Raw genomic sequence first — 17369 nt, 5'->3', positions numbered from 1 at the left:
GCTTCCTGGTGCCCTACCCCACCTTGTCCCCTGCCTTCACCAGTTATTTATGGTTTTGAACCTTGGCAAAACCTTTGTGATGGGGATGAGAGTGAAATGAGATCACTGAAGGAGTATCTCAGACAATTGGACAGTTTTTTTCTGTCGAATGGGCAGAGGGGTGCATCATGCAGTGGATCCCTGAATCACATAATAACCCCACAGTGACCGTTCTTGCCCAATTGAGGAACTGTGCAGTCATACATTAGGCCTGGCTGGAGAGATGGCAGCCCCCCCCCCCCCCCCCCCCCCCCCCCACCACCAGAATCATGAGAATCTGTGAATTTGAATCTTTGAATGTTTAGAATCTTTGAATGTTGTCATGGTGATGTGTACTGGGTGATAAACCTGACAGTTGGCAAGGTTTTAGGTCCTCCATCTGCTTTTATGCATTTATGCTCACTGGATAATTTGTTAATGGTTCTTGTGCATTACATATGTCTTCGTCATATTGGTGCCCTTCATTATTTAAAAAATCCTTTAAAAACATTAAAGGGCATGGGCTCTGGTGTTGCTGTTCACTGGGAGTCGTTTCTAATGCATTAACGTAATCATCTTTTGATCTGAAAAATAGCATTATGTGTAAATTAATTCTATTGAACAATGATGCAATTCAGTTAGCATGAAAGCATGTAGCAGGAAACATCGTCATGACTTGCATTTGCTGCCAATGGTGTCATGTATTTATCACACTTTTAAACAGAACAGAATTGAAACAAAAGTAGAAAATATGCAAATTCTGAAATGCTTGAAAATGATGATGGAGTCAGATGTATTTGACCAGTTTTTATTTTTTTACAGTTAATAGATTTTAAATTTGCCATTTTAAATGCATAATGTTAATATTTTCTGAAAACCAAAAGCCATTGTGCGTTTCGCAAGAATCAGTCCCCCAGTTCCAGGTATGAATTTTCAATTCCGAGATCGAGTCAAACTCATGCGAATGGACTGCTGCCAGAGAAGATGACTGAGACCGATTTTATAACCTCTATTGTCGACTTTTCAAAAAGCAGGTGGGCCTTCTGCATCAGCTGACATTTCAAGAAGAGTATTGCGACCAAAGGCAATATCAAAGGATACACAAATCATATTCTTAACTAATAAATGTAAACATGTTATGAAAAATATGTTACTTGAAAAAATTAACAACTGCATTTTTTTGGCAGAATTTTGTGTTATTCTTGCGCAATGAGTCAGCCCTTCCATCTGAAACCCTTCTTCTCTAAATGACAGAATGCCACCACACAGACCAGCCAGCCAGCATTTAACCCCCTGTTTCAGTTTGATTCCTTTTGGAATTGAAAATGCATATTTGCTATTCAAAGGCTATATTGCTATATTTGCTGTAATACAACCCTTTCCATTATATATCCCCTTAAAAATCATACAGCACCAAGCATGCTTATTGTATATTTTTAGCCATGAAAGGTTTGAAAGGTAAGAAGTTAACTCTCTATGTCAGGTGTTCAAGTTTACAAATCGTTCTGCCATCGACGTGGGTTGAGGTTCATGTTCCTTCCTGTAACCTTTAGTTAGCACTGTTGATCTACTTTTATGCCAGGAAAGGTGTGGTTTTAATATTTACTTCACTTCTGTAGATGTGTACAGTAGATGTACAAAAATGACACACACCGTATAGTTACATTCTGAAATCTATGGCAACCATTACATTTTCGTGTTATCCCATATTCACTGTCTCTGTCCTCTCATTGGCTGGATTAAGGCATGAAGAGAGGGCTAGTACAGCGGATCGCCAGTACTGCAAATACGCAGTTTAATGGCACAGCTCTAGCTCAGCGTTCATCTCCAGCAGGTGTAAAGCAACACTTAAGCAGAGACGGTGCTACTGTACTGTAAAGACAGTGCTACAGTAATGAAACAGAAGCCAGTGCTACTGTAATGTAACAGAAGCCGGTGCATGATCACAAGAGGCTGCCCAACAGCCATAAGGAAAATTTACGCCCCAGTCTAAACACAGGAGCGCTTGCGTTTTAGTTTCGCCATGGGTCACTTCCTGTTCCAAGCGTCCAGGTGGTGATACACCTTGCGGACGGGCAGGCGGTCGTAGAGCTCGCACACGCGGCACAGCCTCTCCCTCCAGTCGGCGAGGAGCCGAACGTCGTAGTCCCGCCGCCACTCGAAGTAAGAGGCGTAGGCCTTCTCGTCCGACGCCAGCCGCCGCAGGAGCGCGGCCAGCGCCTCCGTGGAGTTGAAGTCGTCGACGTGGATGAAGGAGCTGGGCGGAGCCGCCGCCTCGTAGTCGCTCCGGGGCGGGCCCAGCACCACCGGCACGGTGCCCGCCAAGAAGGAGTTGCGCCAGAGCTTCTCGGTGATGTAGTCGGCGAAGAGCGAGTTCTCGAAGGCCAGGTAGAAGCGGCAGCGGGAAATGGCGGGAAGCAGCTCCTGGGCGCTGAGCGGCTTCCGCGGCCATCGCCCGTACACCTCCACGGGGATCAGCTTCCTCAAGCTCTGGTACACCTGCGTCCTTTTGTGCCTGGGCCGGAAGTTGCTGACTACCCAGCATGCCAGCAGGCCGGCGTCCTTTTTGGGGATGACGTACCCGCCGCTCCCGCCGTCCTTCTTCGGAGCCAGCTCTCCGTACGGCAGGAAGACGTCGGCGTCGCGCCGGTAGGTCATGGTCCAGTTGAACGCGCCGTCGTAAGCGGACAGGTTGCCGTTGGAGGCGGGGGACTCCAGCGTCATCCAGAGCCACTTCTGCCCGGCCGGGCGGGCCAGGTGGCGCGGCAGCCTCTGGCGGCGGGTCTTCAGCTCGTGGTGGTGGAACACCACCACGTCGGCCTCGGGGAACCGGCTGCGCTCGTCCGTCAGGCGGCAGCCGCGCACGGCGAACCGGTCCCAGCAAACGTCCCCGTCCAGGCTCTGGGGCTTGCCGAAGGGCCAGTACCACAGCAGGACGCTGATGTTCCTGTGCCACATCCGGGGAATGGCCCGTTCACCCTGCGGGACCAGGACCCACTGAAACAGGAAGGTGCTGAGGATGAGGAGAAGAACGGCTTTGCCCTGGTTGGGCAGGCACACAGTCATGGCGAAGATGACAGATGAGGCAGCAGCTCGATTTGACCAGGGGGAGCACAGGACATGCTGTAGATGCACAATAACAGTTCAGTGGTTTAAGTTCACCATTGGCAAAAATCAGCTACAATTGAAAATGTCAAAGCATTATCCCTCTTAAGCATGAAATTCTGTTTGCACCACATGAAGTATTTAACCATTTTCTGACCTTCATATTTTCTTGTCTCACTCTGTCATATTCAAATGATTTTTTACATAGTCATTATACCCACTTCCCTATGGCGAAGTTAAATTATTTTGCACAATGTGAAAATGTGCCATTTGAATACAGGGTCAGTTGCTTGTTTAGATGGGGTTAAATCTCTAGACCACAGAAGCGCATCACAACTGGAAAGGCTAATACTCACTTCACTGATGTGGATAGCTGTTTCAGTTGTAATGCTGTTCTGTAGTCTAGACGTTTAAAAATGTGGTTTAAACTCCAGCTAAGCTTGCTGCAATTGATTCACAAATTTAGTGACAAAGGAGCAATGGCAACAACTTTTTCCATTAACATATAAAACTGAGATCACATCCTTATTTGGAAGTCCTTCAAATTTATACAATAAATGCACACACGACAGGTTCCCTTCTATCAGTTCTGTCATTTCAGCTAATTCTGTGAAATGTCGATAATGAATACACATATCTTTTATGTTATGAATAAATAGCAAAATCAAAAACAGTGTAATGTATAGACCTATAATGGCTTCTTATGGTGCACACTCACAGTTCAGAGATGTGCTTCAGGTGCAGTCTTGAGTCTTCTGTGCAGTAGTTCACTTTAGCAAAATGAAACGAAGGTCGAAAGTCTGTCGAGGGATTCAACTGAATTTCAAAATGCAGGAAATATGACACTTTGAACCCTTCCTTTGTTGTTCTTTTTATGTGCGTTGAACACATGATAACAGGATGCTTTGGTATATTGGATTTTTGCAACTTTCATGTACATTGCAAAAATGATGAAAAAGCTCAAGGTAGTGCCATCTTTGTCCTTAGGAGACCGTAGTGACATGCAAGATTCACTTTAAGCAGTGATTAAATCATGACATGTAGGGGGAAATCCCAAAATGAATTTTTGAGTGAAAATGTCTTCTTTCAATGATAATTTGAAAGAAAGTGGGTGCAAGTTTTTAGAAGACTGTCCTCCCCCCAAAAAATTTTCCTCACAATTATTACTTAAGATACCTCTTTCAGGGTAAATTTATCGTCACTAGGTATCTATTTAGAAAATGTTTTCCCTGAGTTTTTAAATGTATTATGTTAGCCCACTGGTGTTACATGTACCACACTGTGTGGCTGCTGTTGTTCCATTGATGAAGTCTTGCCAGAAGGCTGAGAATGAGTCAGATTTGGTCTGTGGGTGGCTGCGTTGCCCTCTTTCTGTACTCACCAGTGCTGCTGCTCTAAGCGGCTGGCCTTCCTTTCCTCCGCCCTCTGCCCTTTTTGTGCACCGGAGTGTGGAGGAGATTTGTGTTTGTGTGTTCAGGAAGCGTGTTTGGCGCTTAAGATTCAAAGTGATAGCAGGAAGTACATTTACGAGGAAACATATATCTCTCTCTCTCTTTTTCACCCTTTCCGAAGAAGACCTTTTGATAGTCAATAAAGGTTCCAGTGCTGAGTTGTTCCTGATCTAGCCGACATTTATTCCATACCGACTAGGTGGTACGAATGCAACACCGAACTACCTGTAGAGTACTTTGGTTTTAATTGTATCCGACCCGATTAAGCGATGAATGTAATCGGAGCGGTTAATGACTACTGACATATCAAAGCTTTGAAGTAACATTTCATTGTGCTCGGCTAAATATTTTCTGAGTAAATTAGCAAAATCCAAGAACAGTTACATTTATTGCGATGCTCCCCTACTTCATGTGGTAGGTGTTTATTCTGGTTGTAGTCATATGGTCATGTGCCGTTCACTTGCGTCATGAAAAGAATAACCCGGTTTTACTCCTGTTTAGGTCACACGGTTAGCGGAATCCTCCGTTTGCATTCTTCGGTTAGTGCTAATGGATGGCGTTCTAGAAGTTCTTCCATGTACATTGAGTGTTTAAAATTAGCTGGGTGTGATGCACTGGTATTGCTATCAACATTAATGCCTTATGTCTGGCTGTGGCGGTCCCCGTAAGTGCATATTGTGGTAAACCTGTTGTGGGAGGAGACATTCTTGGGGGGGGGAGTGTTGCGCAATCATGAACATGATTGTCTACAGCCGTCTTGGCTGTGGATCTCTGCATGAGACTCTGGGGTTAAAAAGCAGAGCCAAGAGTAGTTTTAGTTGGGGAGCCGTGCCTTCTTCATCCTGTGGACTCGCACGCTCTTGGGGAGGGTGTCGTTCGCAGCTGTTAGTGCTGCCGGCGATGAAGATAGCGAGACAAGGGAGACGTTTGAGTGTTAGGAGGGGAGGCTGGTCGCCTCCTTTAGCCAGAAAGGGCTGGGAACTTTAGGAGTGTGTGTGTCCGCCTCTGCTCTCCAGTCCTGCGTCTCAGCGTTCGGCCTGCCACCGCGCGCTGTTTGATCTGCCCGACTTTAAGCCATCGTTTCCCCGGGGAGTCGGACAGTGCCACAAGCTCAGACCCCGGGGGGGGGAGGGTCTCGCCAGCAGGGCGGGTTAAGGTTTAACCGTTATCATTTCATGTTCAGTGTTTGTGTAGTCTTTGTATCCCCTTCCTAACCTTGTCTATTACATTAGAGTTAGGTTTTAATATTAGGGGAGAAACCTGGGAGGGTTAATGTGGGTGGACATACAGGCCCATGTGTGGGGTTTCATTCCACTGCCCCCTTTTTGAAGTGTGTAATACGGGTGCCTAGTGTGCAGTCCCCTAGTGAGAGGTTCCGGGGCTTGCTGTGTATTTGCATGTGCTGAGTGTGTATTGAGTGCCTTGCTGGATGTTATCCATGAGTGCCGTGTTTAATCTTATTCTTGAGTGCTGTGCTCTTTTATCACCTGACTTGTAGTGGTTCGTATAACGGCAGTCTCTAGAGATTCTATACTGGGCCGTGCATGGGGACTCCGTGACCTACCCTTACATCCCTCCAACAGTCTACGAACTTGTTGCATATTTAATAAAGAAGCATCTATTTTTCTCTACTCTTGACTGGTGTGTGTTGTGTGTTCAGCCTCCGACAGAGCCCATTCCGGGCTGGTTTATTACAATATGACCAGACTTCCCTTGTACCATCCTGTCCTTCAGAATTGTGCTGTGATTAGTAATCGTAATGAAAACGAGTCGCTTGTGTTAACGTGTGAACATTGACAGCCATGCAAAATGGATTCAGGGTCTGCCACCTATTTTGTTATGTGGTTTGACTGAACTCGGCTTCTGACTCATTTGGTCTACTGCAGCCTTAAATCGCAATTTTTGTCTTTTCTACTGTCCTTGCATTGCACGTTTAATTATTTTAGTACATGAATAAAGACTTCTGTCTCCTTGTCAGTCCAGAAGTAAAGGCTTTGTGCTTGCTGCACAATTGTTACAGTAAACTAGCTGGCTGACTTTAACACCCAAGTAACCTTGAAAATGCATGCACATACTGTGTTTAAGACTTATAAATAGAATAAGGTGTTTAAATGGTTTTCACTTTCGGATTATTATTGTTATAAGCAACCTACGTTATTGGGATTTTGCATATTCGGAATGAGGCCATAACTAGGTTTTTCTTTTGGGAATAAGGTGTTTACATGGGCTGTATCATAACCAGAATACTTGACTATTCCAAATAACATCGGAACAATGATGTGCAAGTAAACGTGGTCATTGTTTTAATGCACATTTATTTACTCATAAGCATCATAAATGTTATTGTAATTATTATGAGTACAGGTAAGAGCTTGACCGAAGTGTGTCGGTAAAGCTTTACATCTGTCTTGAGGATCCTTTTTGTGTTTACTTTTGTCATCTGAGTGCACACAAGTGCTCACTCCCCACAAAACTCCCACACAGACAGCTGTTGCTGCAAAATACAGAGGCACTTAAGAATAACTCAGATTGCCAGCCAATCAGTTGCGATGTTTATGTTTTATGTTAAGCAGCAGTTGCGGGCTTGTGTGGGCGTAGCTACCATGTGCCACCTGGTAACTGCTATGATGCGCAACGCGTTTTGCGTGTTTCAATTGTTCCACACTTCAGTAGGCTACCCAATGACATCCAACAGTGATCATAGCCTTTAAGAGTGTGCAGAGAAACACTATCTGCATTGGCAGCTGTTCAGCCAACACTGTCTTTGTCTGTATTTGGAAAACCATCGGGAGGATGGGATTTGTATCTGATGGTCTGGACATGTTATTTAATGGCTGAGAGTCAGCATTTAAATAAAATCCATTTTTAAATTATTTTTATTTTCCATACAATGTTGCCGCGTCTCTTCCCTCCCGAAATATCCTCCGAATATCATTGGTCAAATTCGGGAATAAAAAAATACCTGAACTGGGAAAAGATGCTCAACCCCATAGAGAATTAGATTCGCTTTTTGTCCTTGTTCAGCATTCTCGTGATTCACCAGCAACACCTGGCTTCCCACTCCACACATTGGAAATTGCCAGCATTGCACTATGATTAGTAATGTAATGAAAGAAAAGGCTGCTCTTGCATTTTAAATAAAATGCTGACCTTTTTATTAGCCATGTACTTTTTACTGGCACAAATTCTTCTATAAAAAACAATATTGGCCCGCGGTCGAAGAGAAGTTGCAGTTTTTCCAAACTTGGATGGTTTTCTTAGTAACTTGCCCTTTGTGAGTATCAACTTCTCCTTTGTGAATCTATGCATTTTTACTGTCATGCGTTCACTCTTAAAATGTTAATGGGAATAAAGTGTGGGGGGCAATCTATGTTGATTTTATGTGCTCTCGCCAATACCCCATACCCTTTATACACTAACTTGGAAACCCAATCGCATTGCAGCCACTTACAATTTTTTTTTAATATTGCAAATTTGGCCAGCGTGATACCAACAAGAATAGCAGTATCAGTCGGCTCCAGTACTGTGAAACTTAAAGGTACTTTCACACCTTAAGTTTTTTTTTTTAAATAGCTTGTAAATACTAGGACTAAAGTAATAAAGCAAGGGATGAACACATTAAAATTTAAATGGTGCAGACCAAGGGACAATAACATACATATGATACATCCAGAGGATCATCAGACCCTACACGCCAGCCAGACCTCTCCGTTCTGCCACCTCTGGACGCTTGGCACCTCCCCCTCTTCATGTCTGTACTTCCCGTTCGCGTCTGCTGTCTGTCCTAGCCCCTCGCTGGTGGAATGACCTTCCCGTGGCGGTCAGAACAGCAGAGAATCTGACTGCCTTCAAGCGTAGACTAAAGACTTATCTCTACAGGCTGCACCTCTCCCCACCCTTCCTAGCCTCTATTTTAGCTCAATGTACCTAGTTAGGCTAATGAGATCATGTTAGTTTTGTATTTGGCAGGAATGTTTTGTCTGATTCCGATTAGGCAAATGTGACTTCAGTGCTAGTTTTGTACTTGGCAGGATTGTTTGTCTGTTTGCTGAACAGGTTACCCTACAGGGTTGGAGTCCTGATCTATGTGGTCACTTCTGGCACTACGATCTTTACTTCACTCTAGTGTGTTTTTCTGCACCTCTGCACCTTGAACTAATGCACTTGTTGTACGTCGCTCTGGATAAGAGCGTCTGCTAAATGCCTGTAATGTAATGTAATGAAAAGGAAAGTAGCACAACTTTATTTCATATTTCTTGACAAATCATGAATGCTTTGGGTATTGCCTTCAGTCAGGGTGAATACTCAACACCAAGGGAAGCATCGCTAAACTGAAAACTGGTGCTTCAGCAGGACACACAGTCCAAAAATCTTCATGCACAAGTCCACCCTCCGGAGAATAATCTATATCTTTAGCATCTTGTAAGCAAGTGGGTGGATGTGTTATGTGCTATGATGGATTTATACTTAGGGAGGAGTTGATAATATATCTGTCTGGGTTTCAGGGAGATCCTGTTGCAGAGGTGTTGATTGCATGCTAACCTATAAATAATGCACAGACACATTTTGATAATGCTGTTTCCCTGATCACTGATAACATTTTCTTCTAACACAACAGCAGTAAACTTCTTCACCATTTCCCTTCGATAAGAGGGTTGTTTACCAAGCTGTTACTGAATTCTAAACTAACTTTGTTGTATTTGCAGAACTAAGGAAGTAAAGAGTCGGAGTGACTCGTATAGAAACCCCCAGAAAGCACGCACAGACTCACATGCACTCACACACACACATACACACACACACGCACGCGGGCACGCACACACAGTTAAAGTCAACCATTCAATGCATAACTAATCCTAGTGTTGCCCAGTGAGGGAGGGTTTCAGTAATGGGGCACTGTGCTCATCTCATTGCACAGTAGAGACTCATCTGGTCTGATGGCTGCCTGCAGTATGCATACTGCAAATGAGCAAGAACTGTGCTCCTACAACACAATGGCAGAGCAATAAGAAGAGGCTGCTGGCTGCAGGCTTTTTAGAACTAGGTGGTAGTGCACAAAAAAACTGCTGGAGAACGTTTCAGTGTTTGACACCGGGTGTTTCATATGGAATGGACTGGAATGTAGACATATTTTAAAAAGAGATATATTATTGCACAACACAAAATATGTGTGTGCGATGTCTGACTCATTATAGAGGCTGCAAGACAGTATAACCAGAAAACGACACAAATAATACAAGACCTCAAGTAAGCCATGGACAGAAACCCAAGAAACCAAAAACAAATGCAGTAAAATAAAGCAAAATAAACAACTTGCTAGGATTTGGACAAATTGAACTAGGGATTGCAGTGGCATGTTTCCACATATTGCTAGTGTCAATGTTGTGCCAATAGGGGGCGGTGTTATATAATTTTGCACTCTAAATGGACTTTCAAGAAAAATCTCCTGCATCTTTCATTATTCTAGAAGGCCTACTCTACTAGGATATCTTTACAAGGGATTAAAAACTCATTTTTTGACCAATGCATTTCAGCTAGAGCCGGAAATTCCAATATAGGTTTAAATCTCCCAGACAGTTGTAATCAGTCCTGAAATTCTTCGGTGGCCTGCATTGAGCTGATTCAGTCATGTTCCCAGGGAAAAGACCTGGCTATTTACCTTTAATTTTACAGTTGTCTATGCTTAAATACAGTTTATTTCTAAAGTATTAATCCTCACATTAAGTGTGCTTTAAGCACCACACACCAGCAACAGTGGTTTTAACACGCCTGTGATATGATGAAATAGCCACAGAACAATGAAGAACCGTCATCTTTACTATCGTTGTCAAATCAGAGACTACAAAATAACATTTTATGTAATAATAATAACAATAATAATAATAATAATAATAATAATGAGAAGAAGAATTTATGTATTTATAAATGAGTTTATGTTTATGTCGAAGAACCTATCCATATAGGCATATTCTGTGGGATAAAATCTAAGCTCAGATCCAGCTGCGGATTATGGATATGTAAAGTTGAAAAAAAGGGATTACACCATTAAGTCATATGGGTAAACTATGTAATGCACAATAATGCACTGCAGAAAACCTACACTGCTACACTCAGGGCTAGAGAGCATTTTTAAAGTACTATTTTTCTGGTGCCCAGAAGAGCACTAGCATTTTATTGCACCGATTAGCCCAATACTCTCACAAGGATGAAATGGGTGACGCAAATACGTGGATGCACTCAGTCGCACATATGAGTCAAGCTGGCCCTCGCAGGGATGCAGAAACCCTTCAGTCCTGTTTGTAGAGACATCACACAGCAATCGTCTTGCTTAGAACTGCACAAAGCGCTCGGAGAAAATCTGCCCAAATAAAACGCACAGCAGCTGACTCAAGCTGTACGTAGCTATGGTAGAGCACATTTCTACGTGGTGTACATAATGAGCTGTTTGGATTGCTTCTCCTTTGAATGTTGGTTGTATGATTTATTTGCTTAAATTACATTCTTATGGATGTATATTTATTATACACTCAGATAGTCACAGAGACTAATTTGGTAAAAATTACCAAGAAAATAGACTACCCCTCCCTGAGAGTGGACATGCAAAACTACAAAGCCCAGTTCCTTATCCCATGTACAATTCCATGCCATGTTTTTCTCAGCAATACTTAGTTATAGTATTGTTTTTCAGGTGGAGCCATGCCATTTCATCAGTGTTGAGTATTACACAATTTTCTTGTAAGGGATAAGACTTATATTGCATTCTAGTAACACGACTCCAAGTTGACAGCCTTGGATTTGCTGCCCGCTTTTCAGACATGATTTTTTGTAAGCATGTAAGTTTTTGTTTCAACCACATGTGGACAATTGTAAGGAGACATTAGTTGTTCTTTAATTCTACACTCTGTTTTCTTTGTACTTCTTTTCTAACCAGTTTAAGTGTCCATTTTCTCAGACAGTTTTTGTGTACAACAAAGAATAGTTTGTATATTTAGAGAAGTTTCTGACAAGCTATTGGCTTTATAATGGCTGATGTAGGTGTAAATGGGGGTTTGTGGTCTACAGCAATAAATACACTTCAAATAACTCCTCAGCTTGTAGAGATGTTATGCTTCCATAGGTTGTATGTATATGTTGGAATTGTTTTCCTATAGCACATGCAACCGATTATTACTGTTGTCCAGGACAAAGGCCAAGATACAATTTATAAACTGCTAATTACATTTATAATTGTGAATGAATGCTATTGGATAAATCTGTTCATATCTACAACCTCTGGAAACATAACATCACTGCACAGGTTGCTATGCCCCTACCAGCCATTGTAAAGCTGGCTAATCTTCAGAAACATCTGCGGGCTATCTAAAATATCATCCAATGCACATAAACACTCCCTGGGACAACGGAAAACATACACTAACAAAACGAATAACATATACTTTTTAAAAAACCCAGAAAGTGATATATCCCTGTAAGTAGACACATTCAAAGTCTGTTGATGGATGATTAAAGCCACATTATGTTGGAAATACTTTTGCATGCCATGCACAATTAATTTGTTAACAAATCACACCACAGGATCCTACTTTAAGCTACGGAAGGTAGGACATCGTGACAGAAGATTAACTTGGATTTTTAAATTATGACATAGAACACACAACAATAAAACACAGGAAATAAAACTGACCATTCAGCCTAAAGGAAATAGGGGACTAATTTGGTAACAGGTGACCCTACTTGAATAAACTGTAGGCTAGTTGTTTCACTCTGACCCGTTTGAGTAGCCAATGCGTGCAGCATAAAATTTGCATTTGGGAGGGTGATGGGAGTACAGGGGAAGCTTGCGTATTCCGAGCAGAAGCTGATAGAAACAGTTTCACGGAACGAATCGTCATCTGTGCGACGAGAACCGTCAGATGGCAGTTTTATTATGGTAGAGTAGCTAGGCTAGACATCAGCACCCAGCGACGCAAAATTTGGAATTTAGGCTAAACATCGACCTGCCTTATCGCTAGTTTTTGTTTGGCGTCGGCGTCGCATTGTGAGAGGCTACAATTTCGCTTTAGTTTGTGTAGGCTATAGGCTATTGGCCGTGATCTGACTCATAAATTTTAGTGCTATAGTCTGTATGTTTTGTGCTGGGAATCTATATAACTATATGTGCTCATTTAATTCTGAAACGTTTAGACTACTTATTTCAGTGGGCACCAAATGCCGGAATTACACACAACAGTAAAATTCCTCCTTGTCTCCGCCCACACAACTGCACGACACCTTGAGTTCTATCCTCCGGTTGATTTGAACGATTTCTAGCAGCGTTTGTACCATTTCCGTGAGCGCTATTTAAAGCGATTAGCCAGACCTGGTGCATGTAAACCATTTTACAGTACATATGCAGATAAACACAGTCGTTTAGTATGGCAACAGTCTCGTTTAAAAATAGCGAATCTTCGTTTTAAGAGAGAGGTAGGCTGTTGTATTTTACTAGGTGGAGGATGTAAATATGCCTTTTGGAAGGCTAATTCAGTGCGCAATAGTTCTCACTCTATTAATAGAAATGCGTGAACTGTAAAGACAGAAAAATCATAATTTGACTAAATCGGGGGCAACACACGTTAGCGAAAATGGGATTCCTTCATCAGCTCCATCTTCTCTTGTGGAAAAATGTTTCATTGAAGCGAAGAGGACCGGTAAGTAAAGTGACCATGTTGTTTTCTTATCATTAGTAAAGAAGTGTATTTTTACAGCCATTTACCGATCCGTAGAGCGCTATAAATAGAGGCCTCGTCCACAGTGGAAACAGCGGGTGGCAGAGCGAGAAGAGACGGGCGTCGGTATGGAGACTCCGGCAGCTGTATATCTCCGACATCGCTAGCCCTGTTTTGTATTAAACATTTTCTCATTTGAAGCGCATCTTTATAATTCTGTTTCGCAGTACAAATCTATTAAGTTAACACAGCATCCTGTCATGTTTAGAGTAATTACTTCATCTTCTATTGATGCTTATCACATTTTTGTTCTTTTTTTAAATATAGCCTAATATTTTTAAGACAATTTGAATGCTAGCTGAAGAGCTCGACACGTTAAGTATCAATAACACATTGGTGCTGTCGTAGCCTACTTAAAATGACTTGGGTGTGTTTTAGCTGCATGTTCACTATCTCAGACAACACACAGGTTGTTGCAAAGGTGCCGGAGTGGTTGGTTTTTAACAGCTCATTATTAGAAACCACAATAGGCTAGTAGCAAGAGTAAGCTATTTAAAAATTCCCCCGTTTTACCAATGCCCTTCCCAAAAACAGGCATAGGAGTAAAATAGACTATTTAACTTAAATCGAAGATATATTTTAGAGTAAATTTTAAATGAAATATGAGGTTGTTATAGCCTACTTCCCGTGAACGGTTACAGGTTGGTGGGAAATAGTTATCTTAAAAATGCTAATTTTTCCCTCTGCAGAACCTTTCATGAGCCGAGTCTGTTATTCACTCTAAGAGAATATTCGCTGCTAAGAATAGACTCTTGAGGTGAATGGGGATTTGAACTCATTGTCAGGTTCATGTTGAACATTTTATTGCTAGCGCATATCCATGTTTTCGGTCGTGTACGAAAACCAATCTCCCATCTCTACTCTCACACGCCCTGCGCTGACAAGACACCGAATCTGACTAGAGATGTGTCGCAATCGCTGATAATATTTCAGCTGCCCTCAGACCTTGTCAGACGAAGGAAGGGTGTGTGTTTGTGGCAGGCGTTGGGGACATTGGATTAGCATCCCTTGACAGCTCATGCTCTGACTCGCTGGTCGAATTCCTCGTTCAGCCAGCTGTGACTGGGACCAGTCAATGAAGGATAAGTGACACTGGGAGTGCAAATTTTTTAGCAGATAATTTTTACCTCTCGGGGTGTTTTTGCAGTCGTGGTTGCTGCTGTTGCTGCTAATGAAGCACCAGCAATGTGTCGCTTATTAGACATCATTGGTGACATGGAGATATTTCGAATGCAGTCACATACACCTGTTTAGTTAATTCTCTGTGCGGTTCCGCTCAGAAGGACAGGTTAGCGCTGTTTGAAAATGTACCTTAATGACAGGCCAGGAAGAACCTTGTATAAGCACTTTAAAAAATCAAAAAATAGAATTTTCATTAGTTAAGAATGTTTAAGTCCTTAATTCAGTTCTAATCTGGATTTAATAGCCTTTTGTGAGAGAACTATCAAGTGAAGGGGGTTGTGTAGTAACCGAAATGAACACGTAAATGTTGCTTGTCTTTTTACTGCATACAATTATTATTCATTAAACCGTTTTCATTAATGTGCACAAAATTTGATAAATTGTCAGACATTCTATTTTACAAACCCTGTATCCCTTTACACAAAAGCTTAATCAAATTTTGTGAAACAACATGAAAGGAGATCACCAAGATCGTGTTTTGTACTTCTGAGCACGATGCCATAAGAGTGTGTTCTGAAAGTTTCATCAGTTGTTTATCCTATCATTGCAAGCACAGCCCACTACACATGCTATTGTTGTTTTACCGCTATAACAATGTTTAAGGGTCTGGATTTAAACATCGTCCCCCGCCGACAGGTTGACTGAATTGGTTGCTGTTTGTAGTTGAGAAGTAGTAGCCTGTCAGTGAGTGAACACGTTAATTGATGGACTCCTGGAACATGAAGTGGTTTGAGTTCCAATCCAGTCAGTGACAGTAATACTCCAGTTGTAACAAAACATAGAACCCAGAAACTTATGGATCTGCAGTGGACAGCCTTGACTCTAGTTGAGCCAGTTGCACTTACAAACAAATGTGAACACTTTTCCCCCTTTTCCTCAATTCTTGAACTCCGCCTATGCATTTTCCCAAGGTGTCATTGACATTGTTTTATACACTGCACGCAAGCCACTGAACATGTCAGCAGAATTTATGCTGATAGGTACAGAAGTGTAAGCTATCTATTACTGGACACTGGGAAGGGACGTGGCAAATAGTCGTGAGGAGTTTATGCAGTGGTGACACAATAAAACCTGGCTAAATTAATCCTAGTGTAGCCCTAGCATGTCAAGGCCAAATTGTGTCTTGGGCATAGTTGGCTATTCGCATAATCCACGTGTAAACCAGTGATTTTGTACTAGTCCCAGCCTGTGTGAGCACTTTTACTGATTGAGCCACTCAGGTGATCCCCTGTTCCCGCAAGAAAACCTTACAATAACATTGCGAGAGCCTGCTATAGTTTATTGCTATCTAGTGTCCCTGCGTTCTGTTACTTTGATAAATAACAGCAGGTTCGGTTTGCAAATGAGGGAATGAGGTTGTCTGACTGAATATGCTTTATTATGACCTCCTCCAGTGGAAAAGCAGCCATGTATCCGGAAGGTATCACCAAGGTTCAGATTTAGTGTGCGAGAGGCTGAGTGAAGGATCGATCACAGAGGCTGCAGCCACAGTCCATTTCTGGTCCTCGCCGCCTGCGTAGTCTGGGCTTTGTGGTCTGGTGCATTTCAGACCTCTCTGTGGTCCACCTGTTGACTCGCTTGAATGCATTCAGGTTTATCTTTTACACTTCATTCAGTGATCCATACTCATATGGGCAGGCCCTGCAAAAAAAAAAAAAAAAAAAAAAAAAAAAAAGTTGCTCATAAAACACACCTAAATGCTTGTTTTCCTTTAAAGTTTGCATGCTCATTCTTGCATGTTACTACAGTATAACAAACAGATATGATGCCTCTTACCTTTGTTTGCTGGAATGGCCTGGTTGACATTTTTTATTTTTTTTTGCATTGTCATGCGATGCTGTTGTTTAAGGAAATTACCTCAGTAAATACTTTAGTGCAACTCACTGAAAGTGCAGGGCATCTTAAGGGGAAGTTTTCTTCTTAACAACTTCTCTTAATGTGTTTTATGCAACCGGTCGCTGATTGGAGCTCGCTGGACCTGTACCTGCTTGCCAGGGTCCCTTTGTAAGTGTAGTATTTGCAGCAACAGTTCCCTTCATAAATCACTCGGCGCATATGTCAAGAGCTCCCTGGAGTAAAGGATTGCCGGTTTAATTATAGCAACAGCGGCGTCATCCCGCAGGATCATCGGACGCGGCTGGCGCAGGAAGTGGCTGGTAATCATCGTGCGGGGCTCCGCGGTGTATTCTGGGAAACGCCCCATCAGCAGTTTGCAAGCGGCAATGTTTTTTTTTCCCTTCCTGCTCCTTCAAATGAATCTGATTAACCCTTTTCTCCCCCCTCGCTATCGCGTGGAAAGCGTCCGGTTCTGTGCGGCAGATGTTTGCCTCCGAAGTGGAAACGCATCCAGGGTCCCTTTCTCTGTAACTGTTAATGGTACATTTTTACTGCCACTCCCCCCAGTTTCGATAGGCAGTAACGTGCGGCAGGCAGTCTGTCATCCTAGGAGAGGTTTGCCGTTCGGAATGCGTTAATGATTCATCAAGTCAAACAGAGGGTTACGCGGCCTTTGTGAGGTATTACGGAAAATTAGGTGTACATTTCTTATCTGTAAGCAGCTGCCACACAGGCAATTAAAGCCAACAGACAAAAGCTATTGGAGAAGGTTCCTTTTTTTTCCCCAGTCATCCATGCTTGTGGGCACACATGAGTATGACATGCCGTGTTTTTGATGTGTAAAGTGTGAAACTACACAGTGGCACGGAACTTCGTAAAGCACATGGACTACCCCTCTAAACACACATACCCCGCACACACATACACATTTGCAAATGCATTAATATAGTTGCGTGCACTCATACATGCATGAGCAAATCCTCCAGTATGTCGCTGACATACTGTATGTGTC

At 42.6% G+C, this 17369-nt stretch overlaps 2 protein-coding genes and 1 long non-coding RNA gene across 7 annotated transcripts in view; 1 reads left to right on the top strand and 2 right to left on the bottom strand.

The window, feature by feature from the left end:
* Positions 1-1206: 1206 nt before the first annotated feature.
* LOC118237443 (fucosyltransferase 7) lies at positions 1207-4607 on the bottom strand. 2 transcript variants are annotated; one of them, XM_035436151.1, is made up of 3 exons: positions 4505-4607; positions 3842-3923; positions 1207-3141 (listed from the first exon to the last, which is right to left on the bottom strand). In XM_035436151.1, exon 3 carries the CDS (start codon positions 3082-3084, stop codon positions 2047-2049), a length of 1038 nt encoding a protein of 345 aa, XP_035292042.1. In that variant the 5' UTR covers positions 3085-3141; positions 3842-3923; positions 4505-4607; the 3' UTR covers positions 1207-2046. The 2 variants fall into 2 exon arrangements, with proteins under 2 accessions (XP_035292042.1, XP_035292043.1); XM_035436152.1 differs by having other exon boundaries at positions 1207-3015.
* Positions 4608-12388: 7781 nt separating this feature from the next.
* The window catches only part of abca2 (ATP-binding cassette, sub-family A (ABC1), member 2), a 76147-nt gene continuing 71166 nt past the window's right edge, over positions 12389-17369 (top strand). For all 4 annotated transcript variants that reach the window (XM_035435722.1, XM_035435720.1, XM_035435721.1 and 1 more), the window contains exon 1: positions 12389-13261. In XM_035435722.1, coding sequence (XP_035291613.1) covers positions 13196-13261 — 66 coding nt within the window. In that variant the 5' untranslated portion in view covers positions 12389-13195. The remainder of the gene's footprint in view (positions 13262-17369) is intronic.
* On the bottom strand, positions 15878-16956 carry LOC118237223. Its single transcript, XR_004767135.1, has 2 exons — positions 16298-16956; positions 15878-16162 (listed from the first exon to the last, which is right to left on the bottom strand). It is a non-coding gene; the product is annotated as an uncharacterized LOC118237223 (long non-coding RNA).

Source organism: Anguilla anguilla, chromosome 10 (assembly GCF_013347855.1).
Source record: "Anguilla anguilla isolate fAngAng1 chromosome 10, fAngAng1.pri, whole genome shotgun sequence".
NCBI lineage: Eukaryota > Metazoa > Chordata > Actinopteri > Anguilliformes > Anguillidae > Anguilla > Anguilla anguilla.
This window is presented reverse-complemented; position numbering and strand designations above follow the sequence as displayed.

Coding starts and splice junctions, on each gene's coding strand:
- LOC118237443 (XM_035436151.1), bottom strand. CDS start 3,084: ATGACTGTGTGCCTGCCCAACCAGGGCAAAGCCGTTCTTCTCCTCATC.